Genomic DNA, 22,726 nt, shown 5'->3' on the forward strand with positions numbered 1-22,726 from the left:
TGTAAGTCAGCTATTTAGAATTCAGAACCCATTTCCAGAGAAGTCATGTCTGTTATAAACGATGATTGGGTTTCTAGGCTAGTTCACAAAAGCCTATTTAACTCATAATGTAGATGAAATACTATACATTTACAATGAAAAGCAATAGAAAAAAAATCCTGTTGTGATACTAGTAATTAAATGAAAAAGAAAGACAGAGAAGTGGAAAATAAATAGCTTCCTTTCATTTCTTTTGAACACCAGAGCTCTTGGATGAAGTGGGTGGCTGGCCTGGCAGCTCATGGGGGGAAGGTTCTTCATTTACCTTAGATCATAGGATGGAGCCTATGGTGGGGAGTGGTGGATGATGGAGTGAGTCGGCTGTTCTTAGGGAGAAGAGAAGGGGAGCAGGCCTGCCTCACAAAGTGTGGCTGGGGCTCCCTGGGGCAAGGAATGAGCATGACATTTACAGTCACAGTGGCCTGGGTTCTAGTTCCACCTCTGTCTCTCATTAGAGCTTTGGGGCAGGTACTGGTCTCTGGAGTCTCGGCTACCTCACTGGCAACCTCAGCTGATGGCTCCAGGCAAATGCCTGCAGGGCAGACACTGTGGTGTCTTGCCCAGACTGCTTCACGGAAGGACTTGTTGCCCAGGATCTGGAAGGGCTGTCCACCTTCAGCGGCCAGCCTCTTTAGGGATTGCTCAGACACAAGGAGCCACACACCTGAGGTCACTCCACTTCCAGTGGCAGTGTGGGAGTATAAAGGCCCAGCCATTTCAGCCCACCCCAGGAACCTCTGAAGGGTCACCTGAGGACCAGAGCCCTCCAAGGGGTGCCATTGTCCCTGCATCCAGACAGACTTCTCCCTCTACCCAACCCTGCTTCCTCCCTTTCCTTTTCATGGGTGTGGATCCTAACGGTGCTCCTTAATAAATGTCCTCCCACTGACCTCCATCTGCTTCCTAGGGAACCCAGCCTGTGACAGCCTGGCCCAAGTTAGGCACAGGTAAATGATGAGACCCTTCCCCTGCTGCTTCTCCTTACCTGCACAGGGCACAGATTGGCAAAAAAAGCCTAGTGACACCCCAAGGAGCTCTGGGATTGGGGCCGCTGGGAGCCCAGGGACATAGTGGCAAACAAGGACATGGGAGACTCAAGGGAACGTGTTCCTACCTCCCTGAAAATGAGTGGGTCATGCAGATAACCTATAAGGCTTTGCTTTTAATGCACAAGTGTTCATCACAAAGAGTTTATAATTTGGAAATAGAATCTAGATAAGTAATAGGAGGATGGCTTGTTTGCAACTGTTCTGTCTGATATGGTAGCTACTGACCACACATGACTATTTAAATTTAAATTAATTCAAATTAAATTGAATTTGAAATTCACTTCCTTGGTTAAGCTAGTCATATTTCATGTGCTCAGCTATATGTGACTTGCGGCTACCATACTGGTCAATGTAGTTGTATAGAATATTGCCAACATTATAGGAAGTTCTACTGGACATCACCAATAGGACTGTTGAGTTGTAAAGGATCTAAGAATGTTTGAGTTGTATTTTAAACCAACCTTGCACAGAAGGCTTCCGAAGTACATATGCACGGAGAGTGAAGCAAGACAAGTGCCACTAAGGCTTTGCCTCCTCCACACACACACACACACAGAGCTCTAGCTCTGCATGAGCAAGGCTGAATTCCTTGGAGAACTACCTTAGGTAAGCCAGAATGACCCAGAATCATGCAGGCCTCTAGACTCACCAAGACCTCCAAGCTCAAACAAGAACTAAGTACCACAGAGAGACAAAGAAGAGTGAAAACATCAGAGACCATCAGCCCCAAATCACCCTTACCATGTGGCCCAAACATTTTAGCTCCACCTGGTAACTCCATCACTAAGACAGCAGCCAATGATAGGTCCTTAAACCTGATCAATTCATGCAGATTCTTAGTTATGAACAGACAAATCTAGGGTTCCTCCTAGAAGCCGCTGCTGCCAGTCACTATGACTTGATGAGCAATGGCAGAGTCTATGGCCTCAGCAGTGCTTTGTGGTCTCTCTGGTGACCCCACTCACTCGCCCTTACCTTCCCTTTGGATCTGGTTCTTGCCTTCTGCCCACTCCGTGGATCTGGCACTCCCGATCCCCCCTGACTCCCGGGGGATTCAAGCCAGGCAGAGCTGGAGCCCCCACCCCACCCAAGTGGTGGCTTCAAAGCAGTTCCTGCAATTCTTGGTCCTTCTCACTTGATAACATGCAGAATCCACAACCACAACCAGCACCAGCACCAGCACCACAGCAGAGAGGTGAGAATGAGGAGCACCTTTCCCCAGTGTAGTAATATCACCTCCACTGCCTTCCCCTCAACCCTAAAAGCAGCTCTTATCCTTTTCCTGGGCCCTCCTTTCTCTAGTCCTCCTACATTCTCACAGCATCCTCCTCTGGGTTATGTGTTTTCACTTCAGAATAGAAGATCTGATCATAGGAAATGCTGGAGACCTCAGCCCTCCCGGAAGGTAGGACTGGGCTACAACAGTCAGGAGAGAGAGCTTCGCGCTGCCCTCCTCAACAATATCAGCACAAGTGTACTCGCATGGTATTTAGCTTCAAAGCTCTGAAATGTTGCATTTTAGACACTGAATACATAAATCTTCTTTCAGAGACTCTGTTACTGTCTAAACTGCATGCTTAGTGGACACAACTGATAGATTAGCGGGCTGCTTCTGCCACTGCTATCTCACTGATGATCTCAAACGCTGATGATTGTCTTTTCTAAAACTCCTTTCACAATATGCCACACTGTTGCCAGCAAATAATACTCTCAGCCACCTTCTACTCCCACACCGTAAACACATGATGCATGCTCCCATCAACACGCTTGTGCAGACAATAAACCCACGACAGACCCACCAACACACACAGCCATGTACGAGGCAAACTCACTCCCACATGCACAGAGTCAAATAGAAAAGCCCGAGTCAGTGAAATGTCATTTCAGAGACTCTCCCCCTGCCTCCCCCCACCCACCCCAGCCAGATCCCATGGGGATCTCAGTGCCTGGTATTGCTCCTGCATTCTAATAATAACAGCACCTAATGTTTGTTACCATCAGACTTTGCAGAGTGACCGGGAGGTTTTGCATGAACCATTTCCTCTAATTTAAACTTTATAACTCTCAAGGCAGGTATTACTACCTTTGTTTTAGAGATGAGTACACTGGGTTCAGAACACTTAAATAGCTTGCCCAGGATCATATACCTCGAAAGTGGCAGAGCTGGAACTCAATCCAATGTCCCTGGATTCTGTGGAGCTTGGAGCCTGCTCCTGAATGAAGGAACACATTGGAGACACAAAATAGAGACTCAAGGCTAGACGTTAGGAGGATTCTCTCAGTTAATACACAAAATGCAAAAAAGGAAATCCACCTCACCTCTTCCATGCTGTTTTATTAGACTAACAACAAGAAATATGGGAACAATAAGAAATATGGGAAGGAAGTATATTGCCAAAGCTATCGCCAAATAGAAAGAGTCAACGAATGACACACAAATAAAAGTCCAGCTTCCGTGTTAGAGGTTGTGCTAAATACCATATTCCATCTCCCAGCTTTTATCCAAAGCCCACCCCTACTCTCTCCTGCCCTGAGCCTTCTATAACCACTACAGCCACACATTGCCCTCCAGACCAAGAGTTCTCAACCTTTCTCACACATGTTTCTAGGTCCCAACCCTAGAGATTCTGACTCAGTGGGTCTGGGCTGGGGCCCCAGAATTTGCATTTCTAACACATTCCCAGATGATTCTGAGGCTGCTGGGCCATGGACAACCTTTGGGCAGCACTGGCCTTAACTCTGGTAGGACTTACCACCCAGTGTAGAACTTGGTTACTTTTTCTGTTATACCATCCTGGTTCCAGCCACCTCCCCCCTGCCCTCCTCATAGTCCCACCCATTTTCAGAAACCCCACCCCCAAAACCCAGGACCAATCCTGATCACAGTTTGGAACTGCTGCTCTGGCTAAAATGGCCTCCCATCTTGTTCTGGGCAAAGCTCTCCCGCCTTGTGTGACCTAGTTCTTATAAATGGGCTTCTCTCTTAGCCACTGTTCTCTATTTCTTATCCTAATTTCTCACTACTCCAGATTTGTTGTAGAATTGAGGCCTTTCTTCATTTGGTCAAGCTGCCTCCCTGGGAATTGAAGCATGAGTCCCAAAGTAGCCCCTTCTATACTCATACCTGCTGACCCACTGCCTTGACGCCAGGTGTCTGCCTGCCCAGGCATCCGTGTCTCACCTAACCCAGATTCCCGATTGCTGAGCTGTCCCTGCCTGCTGGAACACTCACCTACTGGTCTTGCTCCTCCTCCTCACTGCAGAAGCTTACCTGGATGCTGAGCTCTGACTGTCTTAACTGTTGGAAAGAGAAATCACCTGCCACATTGAGCTTTCTTTTCAGCACCTATAACAAGGACAGTTCCCTAGAGGGCCAAGAAGCAGCAGATCCTAGACCGTGCCCACTTTTCCCTGCTGTAAAAATAGACCATGCCTCTGTGATATGGTAGTTTTGTCTTATATTTCCCCTGCAACGAATCCTTGCTGATTTAAGTATGGAGGTCAGGACCCATGATGTGAACATGTTGGCAGCATTAGCCTGCACCCCCTGAGTAGTCAATAAATATTAAGCAGCAAGCACTTTGATCTCTTGCCTGGATGGCACCTGGAAATACATCATCCAACGTGGGAAACAAAATGCCTTCAATGTCCCCTCCAGCACCTAGCATGGGGGAGTTCACAGAACAGGCACCCCATGAATATTGTATGAGTGAATGAACAAACAGAGGAAGGTGGCCGGCAGGTTTGTGCCCAGTTCTCCCTTGTGGTGTTCATGTCAGTGTGCTCAGCTGGAAGAAAACAACTTCCAATCTGCAGAAGTTGAGAGCATGCCTCCAGGCCAGACTTCCAACTAATTCCCAGCACAAAATTAGACCTGCACGTTCTGATGAATTGTGGCTTGAAGACTGCAATAACACTGGTACAGTCGTTCTCAGATTTCTTTCAGTACATGGATGTCTTTAACAGAGAGAGTTGTGCCATATTCCACCCCATTCCTGCTCCAGACCTCCTCTCTTTTCTACCCCTAAAGTCATCTCAAAAATAAACTCTCCCTCTTGTTCACTCCACTTTCATTACTGACTCCTAGTCAGGCCAGCTACCTAAGCAGATGGGATCAACACTTGCAACCGTGTGAATGATGCTAAAGCATCTCCATACTAACCGTACTCGCCCCGTCATCATTCCTTTGAGTAGGTCTCCTGAAAAATAAAAATGCTATCCAGGGAAGGTAACCCAAGAAGACATTAACAACTTATTTAGCTCAAGCATGTTCACCAAATTAGTAAATCTGTTCTCCAGCAGAAGCGTGAGGGAGTGGGACAAAGGAGACGTAAGTTTTGCAAGGCAGGAAGGCTATGAAAGAAAGGAACTCTCCTGACATGAGTTACTGCTGCAAGGGCAGGTCCTGGTGCGATATCACATTAAGGCGTTTGTGTCTTCTGCCTGGCTGGCTGCAGAAATATCATCAGAGCTCTGGGAGGACAGGCACAGGGCAGCCTGCAGGCTTCAGACTGTGGGTGTCCCGAAAGGTTTACAGTGTTTCCTGCAGGGGCTGGGTGGGGCCAGAGAGACATGGAATAGCTCGCAAAAAGCAAAGACTTTAGGATACCGGGAAACACATGGTGATGCTCTGTTGGTTGGGTTTCTGTGTTACCCAGCTTTCTCAGTCCTGGGAATGGTGTTTTGCTAGTGATGACCCCCGTGGATGCCAGGCTTGCAAGCAGGAGGCAGCTCACAGCAGACTGCACACAGTAAGAGCCTCACACTGGCTGAGCTCAGATGCGGATGCAGGAGAAGGAAAACGGCTGGCACTGCAGGGGGCCTCAGCCTCTAAAGTCTGGGGTGTTTACCTCATTAGGCTGTTTTACATAACATCAGCCAAAAACAGAAAGAAAAAAATAGCCGGAGGGAGTCTACTGGAGTTCAGACCTAGATTCTGAGTCCTCATCTCAGTCTCCTCTGAGGCCTGGGATGGGATGTCTAGCAGCCCCTTCCTCCAGGCTTGGTTAGCTTATCTGCAGAGGAGCTGCAATAACCCCTGGACTCCTAGGAGGAAATACAGAGCCACCCTCCGAGGAGCATTACAGGCAGTGTGAACAAACACATGGTTACTGTTGCTCCAATTACTGTTGGTTTTATCCCAAGCCCTTTGGTCAATGACGTTCATCTTGCCATAACTAGGGACGGCTGGGGAATGAGGGACCAGGAATCCAGGGAACTCCTGGGCTGGGGAGGCCAGAGAAGTCTGAATGGGAAGAAAGTCCCGAGAGCAGCTGGTTTACAGATGAGCAGGCTGGGCTAGGAGCTGCCAGGTCAGCTCATTGGGAAAGGAAAGGCAAGTGCCATCAGGCAAAGAGCCAACATACGGCCAAGGCCAGAAGGCTGAAGCAAGTGGGGAGGGGCAAGAAGCCTCCTGAGGCCCAAAAGGTGGGCAGGACCTAGGGTGGCTGGAAGGAATCTTGACAACACAAGGGAGACTGGGGTCCAGGTGCAGGACCCTCTAATTCTGGAAAGAGGGGAGGGTGAGGAGAGGCCAGATGAGGAGGGGACCAGGCAGGGACTGGCCAAGCAGAATAAGGTAAGAGTTTTGCACCAAGATCCACAACAGGACAGCAGGACTCTGAGCTTCTTGCCACATTAGGCTGGGGTGGGGGCTGGTCCCCCAAGACTGAGCTCACCTACAGGAGAGGGTAAGAGGTCAAGAACATAGGGGACAGGGAGCCGAGTGTGCCATTTGGGTGTCTGCGGTAGGCAAGACAGTTCCAGATTTTGATTTCTTGTCCCTGTCAGTGGTATGTCCACTAAGATATCCTTGCTCATCCACAAAGTCTCAGTCTCCATCTCCATCCACCTCCCTTCGCTCCCTCCCCACTGCACCCCCGTCCTGTTCTCTCTTCTCCCTCCCTCTCCTAGCCAGGCCTGACTTTCCCTGTGCTCCCCGCACCTGTGTTAGCTCCTTGGCGCTAACATTCTCTGCTCCACCGGTGACATGACCTGCTGTGAGGGATGAAGGCACAGGACTTCACATGCTGTGATGAAGGCACCCGTTCTGCCTGGTCCTGTTTAGCACTCAGAGGGCTGCAGTGTGAGCCTCTGCTCGTGTATAGTTTGGGGTGGTGGAGGCAGAAAATTTGGAAAGTGAAGATCCTATCTCTCTCTCTCTCCCTCCCTGACCTGCTGGAAATTTGCTGTGTGACCATCCAATCTAATTAGTTGAATCCTCAGTCCTAACAGAAGGAGGTTTCAAAAAAAGCACTCTAGCTTTCTTGGCTCTCAGCCTCTGGAAAGGTAGTGGAGTGATCTGATTGCAGGAAAGTGGGGTCCCAGCTCTCTGATTCTCCATGCCAGAGGCAATCCACTATGAGCTGAAACCTCCATCTTGGAAACACCAAGAGAAATGAGAAAATCTGAGCTCGTCAACATAGTGATTCTGAGTCTCAGGGCTCTAACTCTGAGGGAACCTTAGTAACAGCTGCCCAGAGCCCCTGCCCAGCAGATCAGGAGGTCAGGGGGCAAGGAAGGGCCACCCTTCTCACACCTCCCAGGGGGCACCTGCCCTGCAACCTCAGGCACGCTTGCTGGGGTCCTGGCATGGAACAGCCCGAGGCCCAGCTCCATCCCTCCCAGCTCCTTCTGACAGAAGTGCTCACCTCTCAGCATCTCCCCAGACACAGCTTTCTCAGCCTCCTTCCTCTGCCAGAGCCCACCTGATTGCCCTGTCCCTATCACAGCCCCCCACCCTCTCCTACCCATCACCCCTCACCCCACCACTGGGCAAGTGTTCAGGCCCCAGGCAGTGCTGGAGGGACATGGCAAAGGATACGTTGGCAGGGAGACCAAAGGCAACGCCACTCGGGTGCATGAGGACACCGAATCCTCCAAACAGGCACTGCCACATCAGACTGAACTGCAGGATATGAAAAGCCTGTGGGGACATATTCCAGGGAGAGGAGGAGGCAGCACCATTCAAAATGCCACTGCTTCCCCCAACCACTGGTAATCGGATTCCGTCATACTCAAAACATTAAGCTGACAACCCATCCAGCGAGTGGCAATGACCAAGCTCATCTCCTGCAGCCGCTTGTCCCCTCCTCTCTGGCCAGTGACACTCACCTGTCCTGCTCTGGCCCTGAGGGGGAGGAGGGACAGCAGGAGGATCTGGGTCAGGAGTGCAGCCCACATGGAGCCCACGGAGGCAAGACAAATGCTGTACCCACCCGCCCACCCTGCCACCCACCTGGCTCACTGGGACCTAGAGGGGGGTCGGCGGCAGGTAGGAAAGCAGTGGGCTGCACCAGGTGGGCAGCCAGGCCTAGGTGGACTGAGGACATAGATCCCAACTCCAGAAGGAGTTCTGCCTTCTCTCGGGGTGGGAGGGAGAAACAGGCAGCCATGGCACTGCACCAACAATCACCATCCAAGCCAGAGTTGGAACTTGTCACCAACTCTGCCAAACAGCTCAGCATGGGAACGTTGTACACAAGGACCACCCCTCTCTCCCCTCAAGACAGGTTTAATCCTCTGGCCTTTACTCCCTATGGAGTGTATTATCTCTTTACACTTGAATTTGTAAGCCTAGTGGCCTACAGATAATTTTATTCTTTCATCTGCTATTCACCTGCCCATGAGGCAAATGAACTCGCAGCCCAGCAGTCAAGCGTCTCACTGGTGGGGTTAACTTTTCAAAAACCACAACGTAGTCTTAAACCAAAGTGTACTTTTTCTACATGAAAAACTGTTTTTGAAATCAATCATTGATGATCAGACCACATGCAAATTCCTGATGAAAAGTATATAACCCGAGTTTAACCAAAGTCTATATATTTGCCAGAAGTTATTTCAGAAAAAAAAAATTTTTTTTCTTTTATTTAGAAAAAATTATCAACTGAGAAAAAATTACAGAATGTAAGAGATTATGTTAAATTGTAAAACAATAACCAATCTATTTTCAAACCAATTAAAGAAATCAGAGTCTAATTTTTTTTTCATTTCCAGCGCTTGGTCATAGGAGTTTGCTAATCTGTAATAGTTTTAACTTTATTTCAAAGGGGGCTCATGTGTCCAATTCTCATTTCATGTGATCAATACTGACCTTTGAAAATTAAATGGACACACTGTTCCTCCTCATCATGCCAGCATTTCCACGTACACTTAGCACCAATATCTCTTGTGACAGATGCTCACCTGCCCTCTCACTAAAAATAGCTGTCGTCGATGTCAGACATGGCAAATGTTCTCCGCCTGCTTAATAGTTCATTAGGCAACTTTGTGAAAGAGGCAGATGTGTCCCTCACCAAAGGGTAACCTCAACTTCCTCCAACACTGTGCGCTCGAGACCTTTCCGTGTATCAATCGCTGAGACGGCCTTTATCAGTTAAAAATAAATCTGTCAGCACCCCAAGGCACAGCATAAGCTGCACACTAGATTTTGCAGAACCCAACAGCACTACACTTTGAGAATGAGGCCCCTGGAAACCCCACAAACCATGGTATTAGCCCTCTTCATCTCAGCTGATACCATGTGACATATTTCCAATGATGCCTAGAGGACTAATCTCTTTTGATTCCACATATCGACAGTAGGTACAGTCAAAAAAGCTCTACCAGGTTTCCCTTGAAGCGTATCTGTGCAATTTACACTAACATAATTCTCCCTGATGGAAGTTTTCCACAAACTATCTTAATTGCTTGAAGCAATTCTACTGCATTGCAATTATCACATTGTCCTATAATTATTTGTTTCATGAATATCTCTCTCCACCCCCCACCCCCCTCCACCCCCAGACCTGAGCTCCTTAAGAGAGCCCCCTGTGGCCTCAGTATCTACTGCATGCCTGGTACATAGAGAAATCCAGTAACTTTGGTTAAATTGAGTTCATTTGAATTGAAGCTGTTTTGTCAATAACTTCTTCCTACTTAGATTCTGAATCCTATTATGACCCTATAACTGAAGTTAGATTTAAGTGGCTAATCAAGAGAACTTACCATGTATATTGAACATCCCTTGTAGGCTCCTGGTGAGTGACTAAACTAGAGCAATACATTGTGGGAAATAAGCAGTTGTTGTCATGTATTTCTATACTCAGGCCCTTCTATGTCTACCTCCAAAAAGAAATTAATAACCCTGATTACCAGTGTCTCTAAGGCAAAACTCACATTAAAATTAAATCATTATGTGTTGTGCTTAGCTCAATGTCTAGCACGTGCAAATGCTCTACGTACATTTGCTCTCTGGCCCATGTGCTGGTTAGTGCCTCCAGTCACGGATATAGCTTGTAGGGGCCACGGTCTGGTTAATGTCGTCCCATCCACTAGCAGCTGCTCTATCATTTCAAGCCAGCAGCTTTTCATAACAATCATCTGGAGGACCCCCAGCCACAATTTTTTTTCCTGAAACCAGTGAATGATGGTTCTGTTTTGATTAATTTTACTTGTCTCTCTCATTTCCCCACTACCCACCACAAGCTGTGATTGTTTTATTAAAACCAAACCAAGAAGTGGAATATACCTGGTGGGCCCAATGCAGACTAAAGGTAACGAGGCAATGATAAAGAGAAGAAAGATGTTTTTGCCCTGAAGAGTCACCTTTTTCAAAGTTTACCAATTAAGGGATCCATATTATCAGGAAAAAGTAAAAGAACCCTTCTTCATATATAACGTAAACCAAACCTTACCCTAGCAACATTAGGTGAAGGAAATGGAACAGGAATATATGACAACCACATGGGGTGGCATGAGCTTCCTGACAGCGAGAAAGTGTCACCATGAAGAACGGTGCCTCCAACCAAGGAGGAACCCCTGCCACACACAGGCAGTGGTCCCCACGGAACAGAAGAGCCAAAAGAGCCAACCCGCTCTGCTTGCTCATTAAGTCAGTCTCTGATGGTAATTTACTCCTCTCGGGATCCCTGGCCAGGAAATTCTCCAACCAATGGACAGAGGCATCCTGATCTTCACTGAGCAATTGCATGCAAACCAGGGTCTCAAAGTCTGTCATTCGAAGGTAAATAAAAACTTTTACGTTGAGACCAGATCCTACTCCTTGGTGACCCACCCAGGTGCAAATCCCCTGCAGCCACCAGCTGGTCTCACCCTTTACAAATGATAACACCAGGGACTAACAGGTTGCTACAATAATATTCCAAGAAATTTGGAGACACGCTAGAGTTAACTCCCAAGAGCTGTTTCATTCAGATAGGTAAAATCTTAAATACCTACCAGAGCAGTGAAATAAGATCACTGTCTAACTGCTAGTTGTTTTTTCTGCTGGTGGTGGTGGTGGTGGTTGTTAACTTTAGAAGCAAACTCCCCAAATCTATAATGCAAACAAAACCAACTGAAGTAATTCTGACCCACAGATATTGGCACCTTGTGGAACCACCACAATGTTCTGGGCCTGTCCACAGGTCTCAAAAGGAGCCACATCCAATACTCCAAGCCCTCCAAAGGTGACATCACAGCACAGTCACAGCCGAAGAGGCTCAGGAGCACTTACGTAGGGCGTGCCACTCGTCCTGACGGATGGTCTTCGTGATATTGAAAGTGAGATTCCTGGGGATGGTTGCTGAGGAGTAGTGGTATTTGATGTACGTGCATCGCTCAATCTCTCCTGGAAGAGAGAGACAGGAAACCAAATGTTAACGCATCAGCAACCACATGTGGAGCAGTTCTGGGATCCATGTTTCCCTCCTGGAAAAACAGATTTGTTTTATATCGGGCCTGGTGTCACCTACAGTTTATACGAGGCAGTGACTTCAACTCAAAAGAGCAAGAAAGTAGAACTACAATCAAACAGCATCGATTTAGGTAGAAAATATATCTCTGGGATCATGCAGAGGTGGAAAGAGCCAAGGTTTAGGTTGATAGCAGCTTGCTAAATAAGTAGTACCCACGTTTGTCCAACCTTCTTAGGAAAGTAACTTTCAAGTCAAGAGAGGAAGTTTGGCATCAAAAGACACTAACAGTTTCCACCCAGGGACTAGAGAACAGACTTGGGCCTTAATGATAACATCTGTGCTTCTAATTCACATGGTCTTTTGGAATGTTGGGCTAGAGTGGGCTTCTATCCTTTTCTCTCTGCAACCTCCCCAACCTCACCTCCGGACACAAAGTGCTCAAATCAATCTGTAACTCTTTGAACCTGTCTCTTTTCAAGGTTTCTTGGACCAAATTGTGGTCCCACAATAACTCAACATCTGGTTCAATAAGACCTTTACAATAAGTTGTTATTAATCAAAGCATGCTTTGCTAATCAAGTTAGAAAAATATTCCTATAGCTTAGAGCAGAGAGTCTCAAAGTGTGGTCCCAGAACCAGCGGCAACAGCATACACTGGGAACTTGCTAGAAAGACAACTTCTCAGGCCCAACTCCAGATCTACTGAATCAGAAACTCAGAGGTAGTGCTTGGCAATCTGAACTTAAATAAGCCCTCCAGGTGATTCTGTTACATGCTTAAGTTTGAGAACTGCTGCCTTAGAGAATCTAACAGAATTGCCAATGTATTAATTCATAAGTCCACCATATTTGCAAAATCCAGAAGGAAGACACAATTAGTAATTCTTCCCTTGTTACTTTCAGTCTCCTGTAGGCGCTTCTATTGATGCTTGCTTATCTAAGGGATAGTAAAACTCAATGTCAGGGCATTGTGAAGAATCAGGAAAGGAGTGATTTTTGAAGGTTAGGGGTTTTGAAATTTGGTTTTGCACCTGAGTGGATTTTGATGGTAATCCATTTTGCACCCCACCGATTTTCAATTTATAACTGGTGGCACCCGATTGAATTGTTTGACCCCTGGCCCACTGTCAGCAGGGAACCTGGCAATGGGAGGAGTGCAATAATTTAGACAGTGTCTCATGAAACCAATGCCTTATTGTAAATCATATCTGGACAACTGCCCAGTTGCCAGTTATTGGAGGACGCTCCTCCAATGGGACAGACACTGTCCAAAGAGGCAAAGTTCTTGAAAGCGGTGTGTGTTCTTTTCCTGTGTTTTCCGTTTTTTAACTCTTCTTCTTTCGCCTTTGCCCACAAACATCCTAACACCTGTCACATGCCCCAGGCATTCCCCCTGAGCACACCTCCTCCTCCTTCGTCCCACTGTCCTCATTACTTAACCTGCTAAACTTCTTGAAAAACTAGTCTACCAGACAGTCTCCACTTCCTCAGCTCAGATTCATACCTCAAGCCCACACGCTCTAATTTCCATAACAATTTCTATTAGCAGTCACCTCCCATCCAGTCTACACCACCACAAATCCCACAGTCATCCCAACACCTCCTCCCTTGAATGGTGCCCCTGCTTCCTGACATCGACCTAGTCACCAAATTCTGCCAGTTCTACTTCGGAACTGTCCCTGGAGTCCAGCCTCTCCTCTCTGTCCCCACTTCCTCTATCTACAGTAGTTGTCCTAATACAATGACCTGTCTCAACAAACATCATATTTACTGAGGACTTACTAGGTAGGAGAGACTTGCCAAGTGCTTTGTAGGTCAGTGGTTTCCAACTTTTCTCATGGCGTGGCGCACACAGAGAAGACGTTTATACGGCCCCGCACAGTAAGCACATTAGGCTCCCCTGGGCCCTGTCCAGGCTCCCTGAGGGCTGAAGCAACCAGCATTTCCAACACACCTGGAACCCACTCATGGGTTCTCTGCTTGTCCACCAGCAGAAAAACTCTGTTATGGATATTACCTCATTTAATCCATTCTACAATCTAATTAAGTGAGTGACATTCTCATCATCCCTACTTTACAAATGAGAAAATGGAGACTCAAGGAGATTAAATGAGTTGCCCAAGGAAGTGGCAGTGCCGGTGTTAGAACCCAGGATTTTCTGATCAGAGAGCCTCCCCCACTGGGCCACCACCCACTTGGAGTGCATTCCATAAAGGCAAATGTGACCATGTCGTTACCCCGCTCAAAGTCCTCCATCAGCCTCTTTGATACATGGGATAAACCCCACACCCTTCAGGCATGGAGCCCGAGCCCCAGCTCCAGCTTCCCTTGCGCCCCCACCTTCACACGCCCTAGGCTCCAGCCAGGCTAACCTTCCCACCTTACCCTGAACAGGCCACTTCCATTCAGGGCCCTCACCTATTTCCCTCCCTGGCTTGCTTCCCTTCATAAACACCTACTCTTCCAAAGAGGTGGCTCCCGTGGCAGCTCCTCAGCAGAGCCTTCCTTGCATCTAGAGCGGCACCGAGCAGCAGGCAGTCAACCAGTGCCTTCCCTGCTCCCCTCCCCGCTGTCCTCACTGCAGCAAACACACCAATGGGCTGTGATTGATCGGTTTACACGCCTCACTCCCCCACTAGATTATGAGTTTCTCAAGGGCAGGGATGTATCTTATCTTACTCATTCATCTTTATCCCTCCCAGCCCCTAGCACAAGGTAAGCACCAATAGCACATGCTTTGAAGAAATAAGTGAATCATATGAGGTGCCCTGTATAAGACCATAGTGGGCAAAAAAAGTCCAACTGCTTTTATTACATGCAAGGAATTAAAATAATTGAGGCAAATTGGAATGTAATGAATAAAAGGAGGTGATTGTTGCAGAACTGTGAGTCTACAGCAAATCACTTCCCTGTCTGGACAGTGTAAGGAAAGGCCCTGATAAATAACAGTGAGGTAAAAGAAAACCACATATGACCACAGAACAGTGTCTTGCTGTACTTAGTAAATGTCACGCAAGGGGCAACCAGGTCAGTGGCTTTAAAAAAAAAAAAGCAGAAAAGAAAGAGGAGAGAAAGATATGAAGTGTAGAAGGTTGTAACAAGAATACCATCAGCATCTGCCTTGAACACGTACTGTTGGGCAGGTTGTGCACTGCACAAGGGCACCTCCTAGGGATACCTCAGTGCTGACATACAGCGGCTGCTCTGCTTGCCAAGCCTTGCACTCTGGTGGGGTGGTGGGAGAGGGGGGCTGCCCCTGCCTGAGGAGCTGCCTTTGTCTATGCACAAAGGTGCCATGTGAGCTAGCAGCAGCCCTACATGCAATAATTTCAAGATCAAACAAAACACTCCCAGACCCAGCCTTGGAACACAAAACCAGATCCCACTGGGGATAACCAGTTTAGTGACTGTTGCTCATGTCTGAGAAAAATAACTGATTTCTTAGCTAAGGTCAAATTTCCCTCAGCCTCAACATAAACACAACAAGTTGCCACAGCTCCCTTAGCCTCTCCCACCCCCAGCCCACCTAACCAGAGAGGGAAGAGGCCACTTGACATTCAGCAGGAGCAAGAAGCCACACGACAGGCACTGCAGGTGGCTGGCCAGGGAGCCCGCCTGGAGCAGCCAGAACCACCCGTTGGAGGCCCTCACTGTTTGCTTTGCCTTGGGGATTGTGAGCATCCTGCCTTTGACAGCAATTTAACTTGAAAGATTCAAATATTGCCTGAGAAGAAAGGCAAAATATTTATCCATGTGTCTGCAGGTCCTGTCAGTGCACTGGGCTTTTGTAAATACAGGCACCATCTGGGCACCAAATACGTGTGCCCAGAATGTGGGCTTCCCAATACAAGCAGGTTTTCCTGCTACGAAAGGTGCAGAACAGAACAGCTCATGGCCACACCCGGAAGGTCAAGCCCATCTTCACCATGTCCTGTATTCCAGCCCAGTCTTGGCTTCTCTCTCAGGAAGCCTCAGCAGTTGGGGGGTGGGGCAGAGAGGAATTGGCCAGTGAGGCCCAAGGGGTGGCCCCTCATGCATCCCCCATGAGATACTTTAAACCCTACATCCTGCTCTGCCTTCTGCACTGGTGACCCTCCTATCTGCACCTCAGGGTCCCAGCAAGACACAGGTAAGATACCCAAGCAGGTAATCGAAGAGAGTTTCAAAAAAGGACATTTTAGCTCAATAGCAAAAAACAAATAACCCAATTAAAAATGGGCAAAGGACTTGAACAGACATTTCTCCAAAGAGGAGATCCAAATGACCAACAGATACATGAAAACGTGCTTAACATCGCTGATCATCAGGGAAATGCAAATCAAAACCACAATGAGATACCACCTCACTCCTTTAGGATGATTTTTTTTTTTTTAAAGGTAAGCGTTGACAAGGAGATGGATACATGGGAACCCTCAAACATTACTGGTGGGAATGTAAATTAGTACAGCCTTTATGGAAAATAGTATGGAGGCTCACTAAAAAATTAAAAATAGAACTACCATATGATCCAGCAATCCCATTTCTGGGCATATATCCAAAAGAATTGAAATCAGGATCTTGATATCTGCACTCCCAAGTTCACTGCAGCATTATTCACAATCTACATATCCACTGATGGATGAATGGACAAAGAAAATGTGGTACATATACCCAATGGAATACTATTCCACCTTAAAAAAGAAGGAAATCCTGTCATTTGTGACAACATGGATAACCTGGAGGATACTTTGCTAAGAGAAATAAGCCAGTCACAGAAGGACGAATATTGCATGAGGTGTCTAAGACAGTGAAAGTCACAGAAGCAGACAGCAGAACAGTGGCTGCCAGGGGCTGGTGGTAGGTAGAAGTGGGGGGTTGCTGTTCAATGGGCGCCAAGTTCCAGGACTGCCAAATGAATAAGAGATCTCCTGTGCCACCTCGTGCCCATGGTTAACAATACTGTACTGCACACTCACAAACCTGTGACGAGGGTAGGTCTCATGTTAAATATTCTTACCATCACAACAAAAAGGAAAAACGATTCACAAAGCTGAGCACAGGGAAGAAAGAGACCAGCAAAGGACAATACGAGGGGCCTGGGGCTGGCAACAGAAGGAGCTGGTATCACCCTGAGGCCAAGCAGGGAGCTGTCACCAGAACCAGGAGAGAGTGGTCCTACGGAGAAGGGGATGCAGCCTTTGGGGAAGGGTCACAGCCAACCTGCAGTGAAGGGGCCGAGGAGAAGCACCCAAGCAATCACTGCCCACTGGGTGGGAGGGACAAACGGAGCAGCAGCGCACTCCTCTCCTGTCTTCCCACTCTTCTTCCTCTGCCCGCATCTCCTGGCCCGGCCCCCTTCTAAAGGCACCGCTCCAGCCTCCCCTAGTCCCATGCTAGCACGTTCTTCCTCCCTCCACCCCACCTCTCCATGTTCGCAGTGGCAAAGGGAGTCACAGGGAACCAGGAACGGGGAGACACGGTTCCATTCTTTTTCATCCATTTCAAGTCCTTTAAGGCCCAAGGCCTAACTAAGTGTGATAATTCATGTCAAGTACTAAGTGTGGCCTTTGCACATGATTTCAAGTGCTCAGTAAATAATAGTTATTATTGACTGCTGCCCTAAGACTCTCTAAGGGGACAAGAACACAGGAATCAAAAATAATACTAGTAAAATGTTTTCATCATGCTATAGACATATGTCTGTGTCTACAGATTATAAATTTTCACACACGATAACCCAGGGAGGCTGCTGGAATAAGAGCTCTGATGTACACTGAACATATGAAGAAACAGCCTGAGGGAGTGTAGTGACAGAGATGACGCAGAAACCTGCGTGCACTGACACTCAATGCTGGATTCCAGCCATGCCTATGGTAATACCAGCAAGCAGGTTTCCTCTCATGCGTATCAGCTACCAACACCACGTGGTTTCCTAAGTACCTAAGTACTTATCGAAGGAGTCCATACTTGAGGGTAATATACTAGGATACTTCGAATAGTCAGTGGAAAAATAGAACTAAAAGATAATATGCATCATTCCATGAACGGTTTGAAGGCCTCTCCGATATTAAACAGGACCCTTCTCAGGGAGAATGATTTTAGAGGCAGCACTGGGACCCAACCCTAGCCCGTCTAGAATTATCTTCTCTAAACAGGTGCCATAGTACTTTAAATCTCCATCAGAGAGCCATTCATTTGGATCAAATATTGTTTTCTCTTATACACCTGTATTTTAAATTCTTCTAAATAAGTCTCAAGGGGGTATCCATGAGACACTAGTGCCTAAGTGCAAACGAGATCACGAATCCCCATTGTCCAGACGGGAGGAGCCCTCAGCAACAGGGGTCCCCTAGAGAAAAGCAATGCTGGGAAGGGCTCCAAAGCAGACCCAAAAAAGCTCACAACTGTGCCTGTGCAGTCTGTGGGGCCAGAAAAAATCAGAATGTGGGAACTCCCCCGACCCATCACCTTAACAATGTGTTTAGGAAAAGTCAGGTTAAACAAAATGTAAACTGTTTACTTACTGCAGGACTTTAAGAGTTTTCCATATATATTATGACTCCCTAAAAAGGGACACAGACTTTCCTAGACTCCTTTGACCCAAATCCTTTTTAATTCAAACAGTAGTTTCTAACACTGGACTGTGAGATCGTCAGACTCAGAAACCATGTCTCTTGTTGACATCCTACCCCTGGAGCCAGGCACAGTAATGTATATTTGGATGAAAGAAAAATAGAAATCAGAGTCTGTTGTTTGATCAAATGATCTATTGGGTTATTTAAGTAACTGGCTCCAAGTGTTTGCTGGTCTCTTCTCCAAAGCCATGTCTGGGAGCCACCAGCAAAGCAACCTCACCCACGAGCTGTGTTTGTGCAATGCCTGGAAATGGGTCTGGAATCCCTGTGGACAGAACCAGCACAGTCGCCCTTAGTGCCCTGTGCCACGTCCCCTCAGACTCCTTCTGTTTCCGGCGGCCACTGCAGCAGATGCTCCTGGGCAAGCTGACAGCACCCACATCAGGCACCCACCTAGTCTCCACGCCTCTGCTTGCATCACACATCTGCTGAGCCCACACTGGACAGCCTAGAGGAGGGCAGGAGAGTTAACACCTGAGAGCAGCCCTCCACCGGGGGCAGGTGGGGAGAGTCAGAGGTAGCTGCCCCATCACTAGGAAGGGTCACCAGGAGGTACCTTCTGCACAGTTACTCGGAGGCTCCCCTGCAGCTGAACCTGACGCCCCCAGCAGTGGCCAGCGGTGACCACACGCTCCTCCTTGGCTTCTCTTCCTTTCCTGTCTCACCCTCCCGGCACCTTCCCACCTGCCTTCCCCAAAGTCCCTGCCTCAGGCTCCACTTTGGTTGGGCCCAATCTAAGAACGATGACCCCGAGGGAGAGAAATGGATCTGGTTTATCCATTTGGAAACAGTGTGAGTGGCAATAAGTACAAGGACTGGTACAATTCAGTCTTGAGGTTACTCTGAAGGTCACATCGGCACCGAGGCTGAGGCAGACATTTCTCTCTTTCTAGCTCCCCCATGTTCTTTTTGTCTTTTGATATTCACGCATCCCACAGACACAGGGATGGACCCCTGGACCACGACTGTGAGTCGGTGCATTTCCTTCATCCCAGAGCTCCTTTTTTAAACAACACAAAATCTGTTCAGTGCCTACCACACATGCCATGCTGTCCTCACCACAACTCCGAGAGGGAAATACACTGATATGCCTGTTTGACTAAAGAAGAAGGGAGTTTAAGCAGATGAAAGCCCTCTCCGGAGCCACTCGGCCAGTAAGGAGAAAACCAGATGAGAATTCAGGCTCTGTAACCCCAGGTCTCCTGCTCTTCAGGGGTGAGCACAGCAGTTTCAGTCACCTCAGCCATAATGATTCACTGCTTGGTAGAAGATTAGTTGGCAACAAAGGTTATTTTTGCAGCCACAGGGCCTTGTACATAAAAGAAACTCAATACATCCATTGATGAAGGAAGAAAGAAAGGAAGGAAGGGACAGAGGAGGGAAGGGACATCGCCCACGTCTTGTACGTTGCTCCTCTTTCCACGGTTCCCACGGCCAGAGTGCGCTGACCACAGAGCTTTCAGGCTGCCACACCCTGGCCTCCCTGTCATGGTGATGGCCTCTGGGAGTCTCACCCATGAGGATGACAGTTCTTAATCACCTTTCTAGTCCAAGGCCTGGCTAGTCCTCTGTGCTTACTAAATGAAAGATTAAATCGAACATAGAAAGGGCACATCAAAAACGATTTTGCAAACCACCAACAAAAAATGATGAATCCAGTTAGAGCTTTAAGACTCAGACTTCAACTCCTCTTTAAAGGGCATTTTCAAAAAAAAAAAAAAAGAAGAAATGTTAAAATCCCATCTTAGCAGAGAGAGGAAGTAGGGAGATTTTCCTTCAGCAAATTAGGAAAGCCATTTATCAGATGTATTAGCATTATCATGTTGAATTCTTTAGAAGACTCCCAAGAGTTGGGGGTGGAGGAACACGGGAGCTTAGAGGGTGAAAGGTTTGAGATGAGAAGCAAACCCTTGGCCGTGATGAAAGGGGCAGGAAGCAAATCACGAATGCTCCAGGGGCTGGAAGGGGGCAGCCTGGGCTGGTGGTTCCCACACTCCCCACTGCCCTGTCCCCAAGTGGGGCAACAATGGGCGGGGCTGGGAAGGCACACCTTTGACGACCTCCACCTGCCAGCAGCATTGACAAGAGCTCTCCCTATTTAGGAGGCACCTCTTCACAAAAGCTTATTTCAAGAAATCTCCCCAGCCCTCCCCCATGTCTTCTCTTTAGTGCCTTCTGCTCCTCCCAGATGTTCTGAACCAAAGGATTTGCAAGGCTTATAGCTGCTACAGGCCCAGCCAGAAAGAATGTTTTATTTTCTTCATACTGAGGAAAAGTGTTATCTACATTTTTATTTTTAATGCTTTCAAATGCATCCCATTTTGTATGCTTTGTTTTTTGTGTTTGTGGTATCAGTGTGGCTTTTTAATGTCGTTTTGTATGCACTGGGTAGTCTGAATCCTAAATATTTAATTCCTTTCCATTCTATGTTACATAAATGTTTGTTATGAGCAGTGTTCAAAGGCTCTCCTGATTACAAACTCAGAATGTCATGTTCAAAATTTGTCATGCACCCCACTACCACATTTCTGATGCACTTACCCCATCCCTAAACACCTCTGCTGGCTGCAATTAGAACATAGTTATTTGTATATTAATCATACTTTTCTCTCTACAGTAAAAGTTTTGAGATAGAAGAGCACTTGTTTTTTGTCTTTGTATTTCTGATGGCCAAAATGGTGTTTTGAGTATTATTATTCGTTTTAACAATAGCTTCTGTTTCATGAATACTTTCTATGTGCCAGGTACTGTACAAAGTACTCTATTATGCATTTGCTTGTTTAATCCTACAAGTCAGGTACTTTTCTTATCCCCATTTCACAGATGAGGACATAGAGGCTTAGACAGGTATCCTGCCCAAGAACACAGAGTCATTATGTGGCAGAGGTGGGATTCAAACCCACCTAACACACTCCTAAGCACCACACCTCATGGTGTACGTGAAAAGACATTGGGAAAAATCAATCCTTTTCAAAAGAAGGTGGGAGGCCCTCCAAGCTTTTATCTTGGAAATATATAAAGCAAACGTTTCCATTTGCAGGGATTTTCAGCATCTATGGACTCTGCTGCTGTTGTGAGAGTAAGATCAAATGCTTGCTTCCACAGCTCCCCTAACGGGCTAGAGAAGACATAGCTCCGTAGTAACAGAAGTGAGGCAGTGAAAGAGAACCTCGAAGAGTTTAGTGCCCCGCACCTGATGGCTAAGTATCAGCCGCATCCCTGTGCCCACTCCCAGGACACGCCACTCACCAGCAGGGGCCTTAGGGCAAGTTAGTCAACCTCTCGGGGCCTCCACTCCTTCAACTGCAAAATGCAGATAATAATAGCACTCACCTCCTAAGACTGATGAGGAATAAGCGAGATGGCTCACATAAAACCTGCTCCACAGTGAGCACTCAGTAAGTGCTCACATCATTTATTAGCTGTGCCTCTGGGGACACACATCCCATTCCCATATATCAGTCCATAAATATTTAAAGACAGCTCTTGTGCCCCTCCCCACCACTAAGGCTCCTTTCATTCCAGCTTTACACTTCCAGGTTCCCCCCATATGGTCACAAAACCCATCACCACGTTCTCAAGGTTCAGCCTGAAGGTCAGAATCTCCCAGCACTGCCACCCAGAGCACTGACCACAGTCACTCCCATGCATGAGCCACTCCCACTCTGAGCCAATCCAGCAGGACCATGGGCTCCTTGGGTCCGGATGCCATTGCACTAGTGACATAGCTTGGCTCCCTGCTAGATCTGTGGGCAGCCTTGTCACAGGGCTGGTCATCCAGAAGGGACAACGACAAAGGGGTTTCCTCCAAGGAAGCTGTGGAACCACCTCTGTCCCCCCGAGTGCTTGGGCAGCTGTCTTTTCTCCTTTTTTGGTTGTTTTTTATATTTTGCTTTGTTACCTCAGTGTAGCACCTTCTATTTGTTCCAGCCCCTGGGGAAATTTTTGGATCATGATCCCATCATTCTACAGATTAGCAACCAGCCCCACATGCTTCCGCAGTGGGCCATCCCCATCCCTCACCCAAGCCATCACTAAAATCCTCCCATGGGCAGTGCTGAAGGCAGAATTCTGCCCAGACATGCACAGAGAATTTCCTCATGACCAGAAATCAAACCATTATGAGAGAGCTCTTTGGGTGTGATTGTTCAGCCTGCCAGGAATTCACCTCGCTGATCCACCTCCCCAGACCCTCTTCCCCAACTTGTCTACCCAGATGTTGTGAGAGACTCTGCCTGAATTGTACCCCACCCCACCCCTGACAAACTGTCTAAGATCTGTATCCAAAAAGGGGCTGAGGTGAGCCTGGCCCTGCTTGTTCGGTCTCTTGGCATCATAGCTTCCTGACT

The 22,726-nt window shown here is 47.5% G+C and overlaps 1 protein-coding gene across 1 annotated transcript in view; it reads right to left on the reverse strand.

The window, feature by feature from the left end:
- The window catches only part of TMEM178B (transmembrane protein 178B), a 367,199-nt gene that overhangs the window by 231,115 nt on the left and 113,358 nt on the right, over positions 1-22,726 (reverse strand). The window contains exon 2 of the mRNA XM_063100954.1: positions 11,584-11,697. Within this exon, the coding sequence (XP_062957024.1) occupies positions 11,584-11,697 (114 nt within the window). The remainder of the gene's footprint in view (positions 1-11,583; positions 11,698-22,726) is intronic.

This window comes from Cynocephalus volans, chromosome 6, assembly GCF_027409185.1.
Source record: "Cynocephalus volans isolate mCynVol1 chromosome 6, mCynVol1.pri, whole genome shotgun sequence".
Lineage (NCBI taxonomy): Eukaryota > Metazoa > Chordata > Mammalia > Dermoptera > Cynocephalidae > Cynocephalus > Cynocephalus volans.